Source organism: Mixophyes fleayi, chromosome 5, assembly GCF_038048845.1.
Source record: "Mixophyes fleayi isolate aMixFle1 chromosome 5, aMixFle1.hap1, whole genome shotgun sequence".
NCBI classification, from domain to species: domain Eukaryota; kingdom Metazoa; phylum Chordata; class Amphibia; order Anura; family Limnodynastidae; genus Mixophyes; species Mixophyes fleayi.
The window spans coordinates 84237664-84258548 of NC_134406.1; the positions used below are offsets into that span (position 1 = coordinate 84237664).

Below are 20885 nucleotides of genomic sequence, written 5' to 3' on the forward strand. Positions count from 1 at the left end.
ATGGTGTTATCAAAATGGATTCACAGCAGTACACAGAAGAGCAGGAGCACTAAGCAGCTGCTGCCACCAGTCATGACGATAGTAATCCCTCTACGTCATCTGGTAAAGCCTATGTAAAAGTGCATAGTGTTTTTAAATCAGGGAAACAAAAATGTAAAAAAAACACCTTTTACCTTGGTCAAGAAAATAAGACCTGTAATCCAGGCAAAGTTATGTTACAAAACCTAAGGGATGTCATTGCAACATGGCTTATCCTGCTTGGACTCTCCTCAGGATATGTCATTTCTGATAATGCCACCAATATTGTGAGAGCATTACAGCTGGGTGAATTCCATCACATTCCGTTTTGCTCACACAATAAACTTGGTGGTGTAGAGCTTTTTAAAACAGGACAGGGACGTGCAGGAGAGGCTGTGGCCCGTAAAATATCTGGACATTTCCGGCATTCGGCAACAGCATGTAGGAGATTGCAGCAGCTGCAAAAGCAATTTAATTTGTCCTGCCACCAACTGAAGCAAGAGGTGGTGACAAGGTGGAATTCATGTATATGCTTATGCAGATGGAGGAACAGTGAATAACCATCCACACTTACTCCACAAGCCATGACATTGGGAAAGGTGGGGGGGATGTATTTTAGTCAAGCGCACTGGAAAATACTTTCCGAGTTGCGCAAGGTGCTGAAACCATTCAAAGTAGTCACCTGTGAAGTGAGTTCAGACACTGCTAGCTTGAGTCAAGTGATTCCCTTAATTAGACTTTTGGAAAAGCAGCTTGAGAAACTGAAGGAAGAGATGAAACAAAGCAATTACGCTAAGTATGTCGGACTTGTAGATCAAGTAATTTATTTGCTTTGCCAGGATCCAAGAGTTATCAAAATCTACAATCGGATCACTACATTTTGGCGACTGTGCTTGATCTTCAGTTTAAGAGCTAGGTCTTCTCTTTGTTTCCAACTGACCCAGATCTGAAGAGATGCAAGGAGCTCCTGGTGAGCAAGATGACAGCTCAAGTGTTACGTGGCTGGACAGCGTCTCCTCCTTCAGTTTCTCACTCAACTGCTGCTAGGAAAAAAATTAGCTTTCCCAAGAGACCCAGGGATAACGCAGATGACTCGGCACCTAATTTTGACATCTGGTCTGGTCTAAAAGAATTTACCAAAAAACGTGACACCTCTGCCATAACTCCACCTGATCCTACTATCAGCATCAAAAGGATGGTGGAAGATTATTTTCTTGCCAGCATAGAAATAGACACATCAGACCGTCCCTTTACATACTGGGAGGAAAAAAAGGGAATTTGGAGACCCATGTACCAACTCGCTTTGCACTGCCTAAGCTGCACACCCTCCAGTGTGTTCTCGGATGGAGCTTTCATCAGAGCCGGGAACCTTGTCAGTAATTGGCAGAGGAGGCTACTTCCTCAAAATGTGGAAAAGATGATGTTCATAAAAATGAACTTCAAGTTCCACGAGGAAGACTTTTCCTGCCAATTACATAAAAATATTGAGATTTCTGTAATGGTGGATTCCAGCGGTGACGAATTAATAATGTGTGAGGATGAGGTACACACTGATGAGGGTGAGGATGAGGCTGAGGAGACTGACAACATCATCTTGCCACAGTAGAGTTCATTAACAACACTGTTACCTTAGGGGCCTTAAGCCCATTGTTACCTTGTTTTGTGGGGGCCCAAACAAACCAAGCACGTCAGCCACAAGCAGTGGCACTTTTTTTGGCTGAAGTGCTTGGTTTGTTAAAGTGTGCATGTCTTTTTTAAGATCCAACACAAGGGTGTGTGGGAGGGCCCAAGGACAGTTCCATCTTGCACCATTTTTCCTTTCAGCTACCGCTGTGTGCCAATGTTACCTACATGTGCTATATACTGTTGTGTGTGTAGCAAAAATCTTAATCAGCGATCATTGCCATGTATTAGCTGTAGAATTACTTCAGTTATCCAAGAAGCAGGTGGAGTGGTCAAATGAATCATAACTGGTTTCATGATCCAAGGACAATTCCATCTTGCACCAGTTTTTTTTTCTGCCACTGTGTGCCAATGTGTCCTAGATGTGCTAGGAACTGCCTGTTTTTGAGTCATGCTCTGTCGCTTACCATCCAGCCAGGTTGCTGTAGAATTTGTCCGAAAGTGTATGAATATAATATTGTTGACCTGCGAGGTGGTCAAAATTGACTGCAATTGACTTGAAAATAATGTTATTGAGGTTAATAATGTAGAAACAAAAAAAGAGGAAAATTATGTGAATTTAGCATATTTTAGAAATTTTTCTAAAAAATACAGATCCAAAACCAAAACCCATGAGGGTGGTTTTGCCAAAACTAAAACAAAAACACGCAGCTAATCCAGATCCAAAACAAAACCAGTTCACGGGGACCAGTGAGCATCTCTAGAAAAAATGCTTGCCACTAACGATAAAGCATTTTATCTCTGTCACAAATATTGCTTGCAGCACCTGTTCACCTTTGTGCGTGTTTGTTAAAGTGACACTTTTAAAGTAGAGAAAAAAAATGCACACTTCATATTTAACACAACACTTATAGTTAGTTTACTATATCTGCATACCCATTTAAAAATCTGGGGTTATAGATATGTTCATTGTATACAATTATGTGTAGTGTATATTTATTTGCGGTAGCATAAAAAATGTAATGGGAAAGTAAGTGAATGGAATGTGATAATTTTACAATGAAGGCAGTAGGAGAAGTGGCGGTATGGCATACCACTCTATACACCCCCACTTCCACCACTGGTTATGTGAAGAAGAAAGTACTTCCTCCGTTAAATCTGTGCTTTTACATATCAGGACATAATTGACAATCATCTAGTCCTCAATAAATCCTACAAAGTGAGAAATCTAACCTCATGTGACAAATAATCCATAACAGATTGTACTAGACAACATGAAAAAGCCATGTGCGATAATGTTATTGCACCCTTTCTGCTCCCTTAATAATAAAGAAGGCAATATGAGCCAGGTGCTGCTAATCAAGTGTACCTCATTAATCAATCATCAGGAAATGTTACTACCTCTATATAAAAGCAGAACCTGTGCGATTACAATCTAGAGCATGGAGATTGGCATTAACAACATCTGCAAAGATCTCAAAGAAACATTTTACTGCCCATCAGTATGAAAAGAGTTAGCAGGCAATTTCCAAACAGTTTGTAGTTTATTATTCCATATTGATAAAGGCTATTTACAAAGGATACATTTGAACACTGAAGACAGTTGTCAATCTTCTCAAAAGTGGATATGCCAGCTGTCACGGTTCAGGAATGGATCCCTCGGTTTGCTTAGATCTGCACTACTCAAGTAAGGCGCAGAGTCTAACGAGGAGACGGTATTCACCAGGAACCACCGCAAGGCGGTTTGGCCTTTACTGAGTCTATCCCGCAGGTTGCGACTCCTACTAGGAGTACCAGACGAAACCCCTTAGGAGAATATGCAAAGATGGTCAGCAATGGCGGACAACACAAGCAGAAGAGTAGTAGAGATTGGCAGGTTACCACTGGAGAGATGGTAGCAAGTACACTGTGGAGTGTCAATTCTGCAGTAAGTAGGTTACCACTGGAACGGCGATGAAGTACTCTATAGAGTATCATTTCTATGGACAAGAGGTTACCACTGGAATGGCGGCAAGCAGGGTCGGACTGGCCCACCGGGGGACCGGGCTATCCACCGGTAGGCCCCGACCCTGAATCGCTCCCCTCTTCGTTGGTGGGGGGGGAGCGAGAAACTTGAAGAAGGAGAAAAAAAACAAACAAACAAAAAAAAAAAACAAAAAAAAAATAACTCACGTGACCGCAGCGCTGGCTCCGTCCGCACTGAATGCCGGGCGTGATGACGTCAGTGAGGAGCGCTGGCAAGACAGAAGACAAGAAAAGGAAGAAGCAGATAGAAAAGGTAAGTGATAGGGGAGCATGGCACAAAGAAGGGGGAGCATGGCAGCGATCGAGGAGCATGGCAGAGCAGGAAGAGCATGGCACAGAGACGGAAGAGCATGGCGCAGAGAAGGGGGAGCATGGCGCAGAGAAGGGGGAGCATGGCGCAGAGAAGGGGGAGCATGGCGCAGAGAAGGGGGAGCATGGCGCAGAGAAGGGGGAGCATGGCGCAGAGAAGGGGGAGCATGGCGCAGAGAAGGGGGAGCATGGCGCAGAGAAAGGGGAGCATGGCAGAGAAAGGGGAGCATGGCAGAGAAAGGGGAGCATGGCAGAGAAAGGGGAGCATGGCAGAGAAAGGGGGAGCATGGCAGAGAAAGGGGGAGCATGGCAGAGAAAGGGGGAGCATATCAGAGAGAAGGGGGAGCACAGACAGCATGGCAGACTGTGAAGGGGGGCCAGGAGAAGGGGGAGCAAAAGCAGCAAGACACAGGGTGATGAAGGGGGGCCAGGAGAAGGGGGGGAGCAAAAGCAGCATGGAGGGCGCAGTGTGATCATAAGGAGGTGATGAAGGGGTGCAGTAATGTGTGTGTGATGGCATAACGGGCTTGTGGAAATGTAATGTGTGTGTGGTAGGTGGTGGCTAAATAATAGGGGCTATTTTCTTTGTAGGGTAAAGATGGGGTAATTTAATTTTATAGTGGGGACTATTTAAGATGGGGTGGTTTGGACTCTATTAATTGAATGTGGGGCTGAGTTTGAGGAGCATCAGGTATATTTATTAAATGTGAATATGAATTATTTAATGGCAGTGACGGTTGTTGGAAATAGGTATATTTATTATATGTAAATGTGATTAATTTATTGCAGGGGGTGTGTACTCTTTATACACACACTGCATTCTTTATATACTACACTATGGTGCTGGCTGTCCTTCGTGGGCTGACCACTCCCCCTCTATGATGGCTGACCACAACCCCTCTGGTGGGCCCCTAGCGTTGCAGTCCCCCGGTGGGCCCTTCATGCCCCAGTCCGACACTGGCGGCAAGTATGCAGTGAAGAATTGGCTCTGCGATCTGCAGGTTATCACTAAAGTGACTGAAATGTTCTGTAGAGAGTCAGCACTGTGGACAACAGATTACCACTGGAATGACAGTGAAATATTATGTAGAGAGTCAGCTTTGCGGACATCAGGTACCACTGGAATGGCGGCAGGTAAACTATGGAGTGTCAGCTCTGTAGTCAGCAGGAGAAAAGGAGCCATGTCTAGCACCTTGGAGGTAACCAAAAGGCACCTCCTCTTGATGTTTGGTGGCTGTTCTTTTTAAAGTTTGGAGCCAAAAACATTAGCCAATGGGAGTGGAGCAGAGGCAATGAATAGATCGGGTCTGCGCATAAGATGGCGGTGGTCGGGACAGAGTGAGCAGTCGGCGGGACCAGATAAGAGCGCCGGGAATCAGTTGTGCAGTCCGATCGCCCGGCGTGTGACACCAGCAAATGTATTCAAAGATCCAACAGTATGATGCCCCCTAAAAATTGCAAAGAACCTATAAGGTACATCCAGAGCTCTACAGGACTCTGTCAACACTGTAAATGTAAAAGTTTACAACTCTACCTTCAAAAAAGACTAAACAAGTATGGCTGTCATGTAAGGGTAGCCAGGAGACAGCCCCTTATCAACAAAAAGAAAAACAACACATTGTCTTATGGCTTAGATGTGCAAAGTTGGAACAAGACACAAGATGTCTGGAACAATGTCCATTGGACCAACGAGAATGTGGACCCATTTAGGTTAAGTCAAATATGGTGCTGTACATGAAGACCAAACACAGCGTATCACCAGAAGAAACTTATACCAACCATCAAGCACAATGGGGGAGGGGTGATGATGTGTGCTTATTTTGCAGTCACAGGACCTGGACACCTCGCAATTATCAGGTCCACCATTAACTCTTCTTCGTACCAGAAAATTATACCAGAAAATCTGAGGACATGTATTGAACAGCTGAAGCTTGGCGAAACTGGATCATGAAACAGGAGAATGATGCTAGACACACCAGCAAATCTACAACTGAATTTCTGGTAAAGAAAACAATCATGGTTTTGAAAAGGCAAAATCAAAGTCTAGACCTCATATCCATGGAGATACTGTAGCAGGACCTTAACACAGTGGTGCATAACAAATGTCTTCACATTTCAATGATACTGGGCAATTGACCGGATATCACAGCATGTGGTCCCACTCCCAACGACTTTAATATGGTGTGTAGAGAGCCAATCACAATTCTGCTATGTGGCCCAGACATATGTAGTTACACTTCTGGCTGTTAGTCTTACCATCTGACCACAAAATCGGGTGTAAGAACTACTATCAATGGATGTGTGGCCACGGCAATAATTGGCTAAAAATATTTCAGAGAACAGGGTAAGAGATATTTGACACAACCTACTGCATTTTTACCTTTCCACATAATAGCTTAAGATCTGCCATGTCACAAAGACCCTACTGAGAGGCATGGCCACAATTGCTGGACCTATACTAGTGCTATCATTTATTTGAAATGTAATTGGAATTATGTTTTGTTTTATATATATTTTTAATTTTCCAATTTTCAAATAGACGTTACAAAACAAAAGAGTAAAACCAGTTCAAACGCATGAAACATTGGTTACAATTTCACTTTGAAATTATAGGCTTTACTGTGACTAATCACCTGGTGGTTATGTGTGAAACTATGAGAAAATAATCTCAATATAATTCAAGGCTATTTTATTATTTCCACCTGTGACAATGACTAATAATTATTGTAAGTTCATTTTTCCTTTAATTTTGTTAAATGCAGCATTCAGCACACACATACATATATTTATCATCATCATCATTATTATATATATATATATATATATATATATATATATACATATATACACACACACTGTATATATTACATATACATACACATATTGAAAGCCCAATTCTAGGCTTCCAGTTACACCTTGAATGTGTGAGCTGGCAAGCTAGGTGACACATGCACATATCATTACATTGAATTTATCTCAAGATTTTTTTTCCCCAATACCATAAGGTTAAACAAATTATAAATAAAAACTATGCATTTAATTGATATGACGAAACCTTGAGATATTCTCTACAAGATATAACTGTCATTTTTAAGAGGGCGGAGACTCAAAACCAAATGAGTACCTAGTTTTGTTTTAAAGGCATTCATACAAGGATACAGAGTGACTCCTTCAGACTCCTCTGTGGAACGTGTCAATTACCAATAGGTTGTTTTAAAAGTAACAAAGCTACCTGTATTACTTGTAGGCACATCATAGGCAGATGTCAGTCCTTCACAGCTGAAGGACGATTATTGGCTTGGGGCTGCACGCTAAACTGGAGACACTGATAATCTTGGTGAGGATACACAGATGCTTGCTGACTGAAAATCTGCTATGATCAGGGCCGGATTTCCCGCTAGGCAACTTAGGCACCTGCCTAGGGCCTAGCGGCTCTCTGGGGGCCCAGATGGGGGGGGGGGGGACAAAACAGAAAAAAAAAAATTTCGGCCCCTTCCCCGACTCGTGACAAGATGCAGGGTTCCCCGTTACGATGAACAGCGCTAATCGCGCTCACGAAGCAGGTCCTCAGTGATGGTACAATGCCGATTCGCGGGAGAGAGACGGCGTGCGTTCCACAGTGGAACGCACGTCACTTCCGGATGGTGTCAGAATGTATGACTCCATTTGACTGCTGGACTGTATGAGGTTGGTCTATGACTGTTCTCTAATTGGACCTCATTGCCCCATACTATGTTCCCTTGACCTGGTTGGACTGTAATAAGGATATACCATCTTTCCAACAGAGCTCTCTCTAGCAGCCTCCACTGTTTCCCTTTACTTGGAACTCGCAGACCATGGCTGTTTGACCAATTACTATTGTAACAATTGCAGTGTCAGACTTCCATTCATATGGCAATTGTGGACATTCATTTGTATTATTTGTATGTAAACATTAAATGTTTTTTGTTTTAACCCCCATGCTGTCATTCCAACGTTATCACCCATCTTCTCTACATATTCTTACCTAATTGCATTACAACTAATTATTTTCGTTATAAGACAATTTTGAGCGCTAATAGTCTACCATATTACTACAGGGGGCATGTATTATGATGGAAGATGCAGGGCACAGGGGGCATGTGTGATGGAAGATGCAGGGCACAGGGGGCATGTGTAATGGAAGATGCAGGGCACAGGGGGCATGTGTGATGGAAGATGCAGGGCACAGGGGGCATGTGTGATGGAAGATGCAGGGCACAGGGGGCATGTGTGATGAGAGGGACAGTAATGAGGGGCCGCATGGTGATGCAGGAGGAGCAGCGTGATGTGCGGCGGCACATAGCTTACCCTTCTACTTAACTATAGGAGTATATGCTGTGTTAAAAAAAATATAGTGCTATGGATTGTTTCAGGGAGGCAGGGGGGCATGTGGGGGGTGTGCGGGGCTGGGGGGGGGGGGCCCAAACCAATATCTTGCCCAGGACCCCATGAGGTGTAAATCCGGCTCTGGCTATGATAACAACGTTGCTGTGTAACATTCTAAAAGAATACTCTGTTACTATGAGAGACTGTAAATAACATGCTATACTGGCTGGCCACTAATGTCTGTGAAGTTGCTCTGCCTAAATTAACATATTACAGACGTTACCTATGAGAAACTGAGACAGCAGTTCATAGTAAACCTGAAGCACTGTGCAGCTATTTATGCCCCCCAAAAAAGTTAAGGACATTTGGGACTTTATTTGTGAATGGTACACTTTTCATGAAAACAGGATACGATTACTGACAATGTGGTGGATTTGGTTTAACTGAGTACTAAATATGGAACTATACAAAAAAACTTTTGGGATTTCATGCTGATTGGATCAATTCCTTTGTTTTTCTCAGATTTTGGTAAAGGATTGCAAGATTTATGACTTTGAAAATATTTAACCAATAACGGTTTTGCCGTGAATACCATTGCATGTTTTCACTCCTTATGGCAATAAGTTTTAACACCATTAGTGCTAAGGACAAGTGGGACTTCGCTAATTCCCTTCGGTGGTGAAAGAGACTCAATGATATCATTGCACCATTACTTAATGACATCATTAAGCCCCACCATCTCATCCACTGCCTACGGAAAAATAACGAAGAGTCAGAGGACAGGGTGAGGAGGGGGTCCCCACTTTCATATTAGTTGCCCCCTTAATAGTTATTCTCTGGTGATCATGGTTGGTCACTAGACAATTTCCCCCTACACGACATAAATAATTAAGTCCAGGGTCTGGGGAGGAAGGGCCAGATCTCCCACATTTTTACCTTACAAAAAAAAAAGTAAAGCAGAGGTACCCTCATTTGAAAGAGTGGTATCCCCCCGTTCAAATTATACGGCCTTTCAATAATTATTGTTTGGTGATCACATGTGATTACCAGACAATACCAGCCAGTGCCATAACAAGGGTGGTACGGGCGGTGCTGTCGCCCAGGGCGCAAAGCCAAGGGGGCGCAGCAGCCGCCCGCTACCTGCTTTCAGCCCTTAAGTTCCGCTTAAGGGCTGGAGAGAGAGAGAGCGATTTTAACTTGCCAGAGTTTGATGCTTCAGCCGTTAAGTTCCTCCGTGGAATGCATGTGCGTTCCACTGACAGGTAGTTCGGAATTTGGAACGCAAACTGCTGAAGCATCAAACGCTGGTAAGTTAAAATGTCTCACTCTTTCTGTCCTCCTACCCAACCACCCCACCCCCCTCCTTAGATGGGGGGCGCCGGTGCCCTGTCTCGCCCAGGGCACCAAAATGTATAGTTACGGCACGGATACCAGCCCACACTACATAAAACAAGCAGCCCAGGATGGGGTATTGTAATGCAGATCTCTCCCAAGCTGGGAACTAAAGACTCACAGGCACCCTTGTTTGAAAAAGGGTTCAAAGTGGTTTCAATTAACTCAGGGGTACCCTCAATTGATGCTCATGAAGTGCAGATCTTCGTATAAAAACCTATCTGTAGAATCCTGCTTTTTGTTGCTTTGGAAAGGTGGATTGATGTCAAAGAAAGTATTTCTTAGTAGTGGTGCTTACAAAAAAAAACCCCAACAAAACACACATTTGCTTTTACTTCACTTTCTTGCATTTTTATTAAAAAAACAACTTTTTCCCCCATATTGGGTAGAATTGTTATTGCTGTGACAGGAGGCATTAGCAAACTAATACCAGTAGTACTATTTTCTGAAAACTTAATGTCTTCTGAAAAACAAAAATATAGTACAATTTGTGTTGGTACTGCACTGTGTTTCTTTAAAAAAATATATTTGTTTTTTATTTATATGGGTGTGTTTTGCTCCCGACACTTATTGGGGATTACTTGTTTGAGCCCCTTAAAACCTTTTTCTGGTTTAATTTTGAGCATCTTTTTTGAGGTTTTATATAGATTGTAAGCTCTTCTGAGCAGTAATCTCTAGTTTGTGTTTTATGCAGTATCATATTTATTTGGAATACTTAATACTTTAATGTCCAGTATATAAAATTAAAATCTTTACTGATAAGTTGGAACCATTTCTATATTGTTCGTATAGAAAATTCTGAATAATTTCTGAACAATTCAGGCAATGACTTGTTACTGAGGAATTTTCATCTGAACACTAATGAGCAAGAGGATCAAATAGCCGAGGGCATTACCACATACAGTCACAGTATCCGGAAATACTGTTACTATGGGCAAAGATGATGATGATACAGGATATATGACATTTTGATACTCATTAGAACTTAGAGGGCAATTTTAGCCAAAAATAATTCTTTAAATCAACATTGACTTCTCCATGCAGGTCTTTCCGGTCAATGCCTAAAAGCATGACAATTACTGTTAAATTACTCCTAGATAACATCAGAATAAGAAATGCTGCAATAACGGGTGAGTGCAGGATTTCCAAAACTGCACGGACAGCATGGAGCCCACACTCTATAAACATATACAGAATCACCCAAATCATATCTGCAATAAGCATGTACTGTGGCAGTACAGAATAATAAGACCATACTTGCCAACTCTCCCAGAGTGTCCGGGAGACTCCTTAAATTCGGGTCAGTCTCACGGACTCCCGGGAGACCTGGCAAATTTCCTGCATCCCGCTGCTGGCACCCCAAAATGACGCAATTCGCTGTGAATTGCGTCATTTTGGCCCCGCCCCCCGCAGCAAAATGCCATTTGTGTCCCTGGGGGCGGGGCCAAAATGATGCGCCCCGCCCCTCCAGTCACGCCCCTTTCCCGGGAAGACCAATGAGAAAGTAGGTAAGTATGAATAAGACATTTGCATGTGATTTGCTTGTTTTCTTTCACAAGATTGTGCTAGTGGTGTATCCACTCACTGTATTTCTGCACCTATCAGTGCAATCTATATCCATCCTGTTGCCCTACATCCTTGTATCATATTTTGCATAGTTCAAGCTGGTGTGTTTTTCTGCCCAAACTAACCTGCAAAGCTGTAATAGCTCTGTAATGCTATGCCCTGTGGCTCTCTGTTTGCAATAGGATACCACATTGCCCCTGCTAGGATGTCCTGCACTCTATATAGTAAGGCATTATACCATTCTACTGTGATGTCGGTATTTCAGTAAAAGTGAAGGAGAAATGTTACAGTGTTGACATGGATTTCTAGGATTTTCTTGTATACTGTACAAACAAACTATACACATCAATGCAATACACAGCTACTATTGCTTTAATGTTAGAAGCACCTAATTACCAATTGATTGACGTGCGGGCACTGCACCACGTGGGAGATGTACAGACATCAACAATTTACATACACATGCCCCAAAGCAGTCGCAGCTCGAGGAACTATAGGCAGTTGGTCGTGGATTGATCGGAAATTTATACACATTACATGATCGTAAGGTGATTGGAACAAGATTATGAAACAGTACGACCAACCAAATGAACTGACAATCAGCACTTTGGGGCGACTTTCAACCATCGTGTAATTATACACACTATGCCGACATCCGAACGTACGGTCGTATGTCGGCTATTTTGCACGATGATTGGACGAAGAAGCTCCAGTGTGTACCTAGCCTAACTTTGCCTTACCAATTCTGCCATCACCAAGGGGTTTTGTGAAGAGTTGACACTCTTAATTAGGAAACTTTTGGTTCTCCTTTAAACTAATCTATCACAATTTACTTTCAGCAATTATCATAAATCAAATGACCTCCTATGTTTCAACTATGTAGCTTTCTTACAAATTCACGTGTCAGACTTGGCTTGGTTTTAGAACACAGAGACTTGAACTTTTTAAGTGCAATTTAATATGGAAAATGAATCTACAATGTTTAATATAAAAACAACTAACAAAATTACATACAAAGCTATAATACAACACAATAGTTAATGGTAAAAATTTCTTGATTGGAGAAGAAGAAATAAAAGGGCCACATCTCAATGAGAATTTGACTGCCCAAAAGTGTCACATTTTTATAGTGACAGGACAATTTTAAACATGCTGCAGGTACCCACAGCCACTCTTATTCTGTGATGTCAGACATTGAAAGTCTGTGTAATTGGAAATTAGTTGTTTATGACCTCTGTTCAAACACCTTTCAAATCAATTTTTTTTTTTTTACACAGGATTAGCTTCTCACCAGAATATCCTACAAAGATGATTTTACCTCCACACAACAGGTCATATGTTTCCCTTCATTTGCATATCAAACATGACTCCTGTAAGTATGGTATTTGAGGAAATATGATATGACATTTTCCTGTGTCCTTATGTCCCTTTGTTCACATTTATCCGAACTGCTCTGACACTCAGTGACACCAAAACATTGAGAAAACATTCAAATTGGTCTAGACATGAACAGTCATTATCATCGTTTTTAAATGGTTAAAAGGATAATTCCACCCAAAAATGGAAATTCAGTTTTTAATATCAAACTAAACCCTGGTCCCAAAAGTTTATTTAGTTGTGATACGGGGCCAACTGGGAGGGCACTTCAGAAGGGCAAACCAACAGGTTTTCAGAGGACCATACCTAATACATGAGCACCTCCCTTTGGTTATCCCCCTCCACTTTATGTACTTTATAATGTTTCTATTTTTCTGTTTAGTAGGTGTAATGTCTATTTTTGTGTTTAGTAGGTGTAATGTCCTACATATGTATAGAGTGTAATAGGATTATATTGAGAACATGTCCCATGGCAGTGTTGTGTTTGTTTGGTGCAGTAATCTATGTTTAGTATAGGAAACGGTATTAACTGGTGATAGGCTGCTGTGGTGCGTTATGTTCCATGTATAACATGTACAGATCCAGGAGTACAAACGCAACATATGGCACTACAGCATCTACAATATTTTTCATATAGATGCATGTTAGACACATCTACTTTGCATCTATATGAAACAGTTGTGCATGAGTAGATGAATTTTCTTAAAAATAACTCAATTACTCAAACCTGCTCAACATTTCAGAAATGTGCATCACTGCATATGCTCAGTTTAAAAGTAGGTACACATAGGTATTCGTGAGCTGCTAGAGTATAGCACCTAAACATGGTTGCAAAATGAAGACAAAATAAGCCATGTCAAAGCAATTTAGGTGTGAAACACAGGGTAAGTGTGGCTGGGTACCCTATGTATGTATTAAATTAATGCATTCATTAATGTGTTGCACTGGTTAGTAAAGGCACGCAGCGCCAAAAGGGTTAAGTACCGGCGCATCGTGAGTATACATGTAGAACTTTGCCATTTCCCAAACGTATTATACATTTTAATTTATATAAAATAACCCTGGTGGTCCAATAGGGATCAATACTCCCCTGGCGGTTTTTTGCCTTTGCTCTGGTTCCTGTCAGTAGATACCAGAGCGCTGTGGTGCCAGGGCTGTGTCCAATCTTTAGTTGTCCCATAGGGGACTGCAGGAGCAGCCCAGGAATCCAGATAGCTGCTCCATAGTAGTCCCCCACTGGCAGCCACTGTACAATAAAATTAATACAGGAGACGCTGGGCATGCTGGGAGACCCAGCCAGCAAAGGAGCATACTGGAGCTCAAAGGGCTCCAGGAGTAGCTGACATGGAACCTAGCTATCCATCGTCTGGAGAATATTTCAGCTTGAGCAGGGAGCCAGACCCCAGAGCAAATCCTATGGAAGTATTTTAAGCAGGAGTTTTAAAGAATAAATCTCCTGCCATAATCTCAGTGGCACCATAGTTGATAATGAGGCTGATTCTCCCTCTACCTGACAGCTCGTGGACACCACCCCCCCTGCCACTAGCAGCGCATTGGTTAAAGGGGAATGAGGCTGGATTAGCTCCTTGCCGGTTGTGTACTAAAGCTGTAAAAAAAAGAAAAAAAGAAAAAAGAAAAAAAGAGCCATACGGTTCATGTAAAGGTTTGTTCCATCTGTACTTCTTGATGAACAACTGGTGTGGAAGGGTCCTAATAAGAACCCTTTAAGAGCAATAAATCATTACTGCTTTCAAGATTCTTTGAAGTTGGCTCAGGCATGTGCAGGTTGACTACAGACTGGCTGGTGAAGCAGTAAGAGTCCGCTTACCTTTGCCATTCAGTATCGCCGAACAGCTAGGCATCGTTCAGCTGCCCCGGTTACATTTTCTTCTTAAATTCTGTACAAGAAGATTTTCTCTCCAATATAAGAAGCAATAGAAAATCTTCCATATCGCCCAATATTGATTAGTAGACCACTTACTTCCATCCAGTTCAGAGTAAAAGTATATTAAAGTAAAAGTATGATGCTAGGTGTTTTTATAAAACTAAAACAATGATATGTTAGTACACATAAGAGAAAATGCATCACTTATTTTTACAACGTATGCCACTGTTATGAGTATGTGGTAAAATAGTAGGGTACCCAGACATTAGAGGAAGCACATAGCTATAGGAAAGTAACTAATCTCAACAATGGCCAGAAAACAGAGCAAAATAAACTAAGCGAGTATATTTACCCAATAGTTTATTTTAAATTTACAATATAAAAGAAGTGTAATCCTATGCATTCTGCCAAACTATGAATCATATCGGGTGAGGTTCTTGCTCTTATGCAAACTGTTTGGGCGTTCCCGGGCGAACACTAATTTACTATCCAGCTTAAAAAAAAATATAAAAAGATGGCATTTAAACCGACCCATAGTGAAGTACCATCCTCCATTTATGTGTGGATGTGCTGCTCAATAACGAGAAGGGAATTGAATGATTAGCTCCACAATGCTGTCCCGAACATCACAAGGGGGTCTTTTTAAGAAGATGTGAAGAATGAAAATGCCAGCGCATGCACAGTCGAAAGGTTCTTTCACCGCTTTTTGTTAGATTTCTCAGAGCTTACCGCTGTATGGGGACAGGAGCATTAGTTAATCTACTAAACTGTGGAAAGCGTAAAAAGTAATCCCATCTCAGGATGCCATTACTGTTTGGGTTTTTTTCAATGGGATCCGATGCCTCACAGGGAAAGTGCCCTAGTATGGTCTCCATTCGCCGGCAGCATAAGGCTGCGGTCAAGAGTGAAAACACTTTGGGGCACATTTATCATTTATCGGACAAAACGAGAAATACTTATCAATCCTTATCGCATGGATAAGGATTGATGTATTTCTCAAATTTATTAAAAATGGATCCCAGAGACAGCAGTTCCGAAAAACTGCTGTTTCTGTGATAAAAAAAAAAAACATACTCACCACTGCCTCTTCGGTCGCGCTGGCTCCGGATCTCCTCCTCTTCGGCTTACTTTATCTTCTTCATGCTACTGCGCATGTGCCGACCGGAGAACTTGAGGCTGTGACAGGGAGGGATCACAAGATCACTCCCTGCGCATGCGCTGTCCAGCTCTGCTCTCCGGAGCAGAGCTGGACATACCGAAGAACACAAGTTTTACAAGTAATTCCTATGATGTACGCCAGCTTCAGCTGCGTACATTAACACAACAAGTTCCTGAAAAAAATATTTTTTCGGGACTTGTTAGATTGCGGCCAGGAGCAGTCACCATTCTGTTGAATGGTGACTGCTCGCAAAAACGATCAGGAGTGCAAAGCAGCAGATATCAATGATATCTGCTGCGAAGCACCTTTAATAAATTTGCGGAGAGCACATCCTGGCCTAATTTACACGGTAAGTGCACGATAGTGCACTACCGTGCTTTCTTAAATATACCCCTTTGTTGTGGATAGGGTCAACATCGATGCTCCAGAGCAGCCCTGGCATAGTAAATTGCAGCGGTGCTTCTTTAAATGCCACCACAATACGCAGCAATATAAATTGATGTCTATGGCACTGGGGTCATAAATAAACCCCAAAGAGAGCTTGCAAACAAAGAAAATATTTAATGTTTACAAAACCTATCATTCACTGTTTATGACAGATTATATATATATATGCTGTTTCCTGTCAGCAGACAAATATAAATCGGATTAGGTAAAAGCCGGAACTGCCAGAATGCCAAAATGAGTCAGCTTTCTACAGCGCCCTCTGCTGCTTGGTGTTCTTGCTATATATTCTCTCCCTGTATAGTGCAGTCTGCTCTGCTACAGTCTGTAGCAGAACAGATTACACAATCAGTTTGGCGACAGTCAAAATTGTGAATGAGAGAATGCCGCCACTTAAGCTCCCGACATGTCGGCAGGCTACATGCCGACACTTACAATATGGTCAGTGGGATTGGCGACATTGACAATGTCGCCAATCACAATGCATACATTAAAATAACAATGCTGCCGGATCCGGCGGCTATAACCCGGACCCGGCGACACTGTTCTTTTAATGTCGGCGTTGTGATTGGCGACATTGTCAATGTTGCCAATCGCACTGATGACATTGTAAACCTGTCTGCATAATGTAAGTATAAACAGCAAAAGAAGGAATAAAGTAGGTGCACTGCTGCTCTCGAGATAGCAGTGCTTCTTTTGTTGTTTATACTATATACCTTACTGCGTAGGTAGCACCCGTTAGAAATGATTATGCAATATTGTCTGTATCATTAAACTTTTGGGCTCTTGCTCTCTCCACTTGTGCGACAGATAGAGGCCCCTTCCTTTTCTTTGTACATTTTTAGGTAATTCACATTGCATAATGTAAGTGTCGGCATTTAGCCTGCCAATATTTTCATGTCAGCAGGTTAAGTGCCGGCATTCTCTCATTCGCAATTATGTACCCTATCATCATCATTTATTTATATAGCGCCACTGATTCCGCTCCCTATGCTCCGGAATGGGGCACAGAGTGCCCTAACCATACATTCCGGCTTCGGGAATGGGGCACAGAGTGCCCTAACCATGCATTCCGGCTTCCGGAATGGGGCACAGAGTGCCCTAACCATACATTCCGGCTTCCGGAATGGGGCACAGAGTGCCCTAACCATACATTCCGGCTTCGGGAATGGGGCACAGAGTGCCCTAACCATACATTCCGGCTTCGGGAATGGGGCACAGAGTGCCCTAACCATACATTCCGGCTTCGGGAATGGGGCACAGAGTGCCCTAACCATACATTCCGGCTTCCGGAATGGGGCTCTGAGGATCTTAAAATGGTTAAGGTCCTATGAGCCCCATTCCGGTAGCCGGAATGGATGGCTAGGGTACTGAGATATCCATTCTGTCACCCTTCCTCCGCCCATAATGTATGGTTAAGTAGCTCAGACCTCCATTCCGGCAGAGAGAATGAATGGCTAATGTACTCAGAGCCCCATTCCGGCAGCCGGAACAGATGGTTAAGGTACTCAGAAATCTATTCCGGCAGACAAAATGGATAGCGATAACATATAGCTACAATTATATATATATATATATAAATAATGTGGAATAGTTGTGCCACATATTATAACTAAACACATTACAGTGACCATATCTGTGTAACAGAACAGAATGCACTATACAGGGAGAGAATATACGGCAAGCTTCACTGAAGACACCAAGCAGCAGAGGGTGCTGCCTCAATCCAGCATTCTGGTTTTCACCCATACCCGATTCTGAGCATTATTCTCCGATACATAAGTTAGGACATATATTTTTTTAGAAATGGTGAAAGTTTGTAAAATACTGCAAAGGTTACTCTATTGTATGGTTACACATGATGGCTGTCACCCACGTAACGGCCACTCACTGCAGGACCTATCATGGTGACTGACAAGGTTAGATGAGTAGAGGCAGGAGTGAAAGAGTACTTCCTATAACTCATATCCCTGTTCCACTCACACTGTAAATTACTAAGTGACTGCGAAATGAGTTCAGGTGGCACGTCTCCTACGCTCCTTTTGCAATAAAATATTGCACAAGAGCCTGTGACCGGCATGTTGCAGGCTATGAGGTGAGAGAGGGGCCTCACCAATGCCACCTCTGTTTCACGTGAGGAATGGCCAACACTCTCACCTAACCCTAATAATCTCATTGTGTATACTGAGCTCAGCCCTTATCCACTGGAGACCTAAGGTGCCACAGCTGCATTTTAGTTTAATTAGCAGCCACAAAACATTTAAACAAGCAGAGCCAAGTCTTCAATGGAGTACATGTAATATAAATGCAGATTCTTACCTGTCAGATATGGAAGCAGAAAGCAGAGCAGAATTCCCAGGAGCATCCTTGCTGCGTATCTATGGCCCAGACCACGGCCCACATCAAACAGTCCAGCTGTAAGTCTCCTCTTTCTATCCCATGCACAAACCACTAATTTCCACCTTTTCCTGGAGTTTTCATTTTATGAGCATGCTCCCTTAAGGTTTCACATTAACAGATCAATAAGATATGTTTTCCTCCCTGTCTTCACCTTTCAGCAGAACCCAGCTCACAGTTTACAGGAAATGGGTGTCAAGTATAGACTTGTACACTCCCAGATACACATTGCACAAGGCGTGTCCTCCAGCCTTGCTTCCTCCTTTACCTTCAAGGTGTACACAGGTAAATGTTCAAGAGGTTGTAAACAGTTGCTCTGTAAGCTGAAAACTGCAACTGGTCATTCACATTGACTACATGGAGAATATAAACATATTTTTTATTGCAATACTGAGCTGTCAGTTTAGTTTAATGCAGTAGTTTGTGGACTTTTGTTGGTAAAAAGATCTATGATTGTTTTTGTGTCATTAATGGTGTCTATGTCACACATGCTGTTTGCAACTAAAATAAACAAGTAACATGTTTGCCTTTTACAGTAGTAAAAGAGGCTGGAGGTTAGAACATATTTAATTTTTCAGAAGCCTAACATCACTACAAGATGAGTATACCAATCCCACAAAATCAGATCACCCATCTAATAAAATATGTGGTATTTCACTGGGGAAATCCTGAACAAACATACAAATATTGAACACAATAATATTCTTCCTAGTGAAGCTCAAATGGAAAAAAAAGTTTGCTTTTTTTTATCTACAACTTTACTTTAGAAAGCACATTTCTAGAGACTGTGGGGGGAATTTAATTCTCCCCGAAGTCTCGCCATGTAAAAACTATTACCGTTATTCCAGTAATATTAACCCAGCTTGGTATTGGTAATGGTATTTACGCGCACTATTACCGTAACAACAGTAATAGTGCGCAGGCCGCGTTACTTTTTCATGTAACGCGGCCAATTGAATTCCCCCCTCTGAGGAATATTTACTAAACTGTGGGTTTGAAAAAGTGCAGATGTTACCTATTTCAACCAATTAGATTATAGCTGTCATTTTGTAGAATGTACTAAGTAAATTATAAGAATAGAATCTGATCTGAAATTATAACTATAGAAACTGATTGGTTGCTATAGGCAACAGCTCCATATTTTCAAACCCACAGTTTAGTAAATATACCCCTTTGGCTTGTCATCTTATCCCCTTATAATTGGGCACATGAATTACCTTATTCCTGTGGTTTGTGGTCTGTCATTTCAAGTGAGATGAAAACTTGGTATTCACCTTGTTTGGTACAAATCATCCTTTCACGGAGACCTTGTACTTGATATGTTTTCTTTATTAGAGCTATGGGGCATATTCAATTAGCTGCGGAGTGCCTTCGCGACTGTTCTGAAGGCACCCCAGAGCGATGTAAAATGACGGAGGGGAGAAACTTCCGCAATGTTGCATCAACGTAGAGCATACTTGCCAACTCCCGGAGAGGGGGCGCAACTGGAGGGTGGGAGGGGGCGGGGCCAATTGCGCCATTTTGACCCCGCCCCCACAAAACCATAATTTTTGACGTGGAGGCAGGGCCAAAATGATGCAATTGGCCATACCCCGCCCCCTCCCGCCCTCCAAAATGGCGTGAATCTCTGTGAAATCCAGGATGCGGGAGAAATGCCAGCTCGCCCGGGAAACTGACCCGGGAGAGTTGGCAAGTATGACGTAGAGTGCCTATGGACCGGTCACAAAGGCACTCTGCGGCTAATTGAATATGCCCCTATGTCTGATGGCCCTGGGCTTCCTAGGGACCATCGTGGGGAAAGTTGGGTTAACTCTTTGGTTATGTTGTCCCTCATTACTAAATATTTATGCAGTCCTATTGGATTACTCTTATTCTTGGATTATGTATATTTCACAAAATTATGCAGCGAAGTTTTCTGCTCTGCTATTATTTTATAATGTTCCAGGGTATGCTTTTCTGTAAGGTTATTGAGTACTAGAGGGAGTGTTTACATTTGTAATGTTCTGCCTCTCTTGTGAAGCCTTTAAGTACACTAGTAAATTGCCATGCAGATGAGAGTACATAACATATGTCTATATGTCTAAAGGACTAGAGTCAGACAGGCAGACATACTGTATCTTGCATAGGTGACCTGTGTGAATGGGTCATGGGGATTTGGGAATGTTCACAATTTATTAATTTTAGCATTACAACAAGAGTGCTTATACATATTGAGCATGATTCAGCAAGGCACGTATTCTGAGTGCAACCCATGTTCAGTATTATACGCACGTATTTAGGCTTTGTGTACTCACAAATTCAGCATGGCATGATCTCAAGATACATGCGCTGTTGAATTCAGGT

At 42.3% G+C, this 20885-nt stretch overlaps 1 protein-coding gene across 1 annotated transcript in view; it reads right to left on the minus strand.

The window, feature by feature from the left end:
• Positions 1–18721, minus strand: part of CDCP1 (CUB domain containing protein 1) — a 72739-nt gene extending 54018 nt beyond the window's left edge. Inside the window, exon 1 of the mRNA XM_075212505.1 lies at positions 18465–18721. Within this exon, the coding sequence (XP_075068606.1) occupies positions 18465–18510 (46 nt within the window). The 5' untranslated portion in view covers positions 18511–18721. The remainder of the gene's footprint in view (positions 1–18464) is intronic.
• Between the last annotated feature and the right edge of the window lie 2164 nt (positions 18722–20885).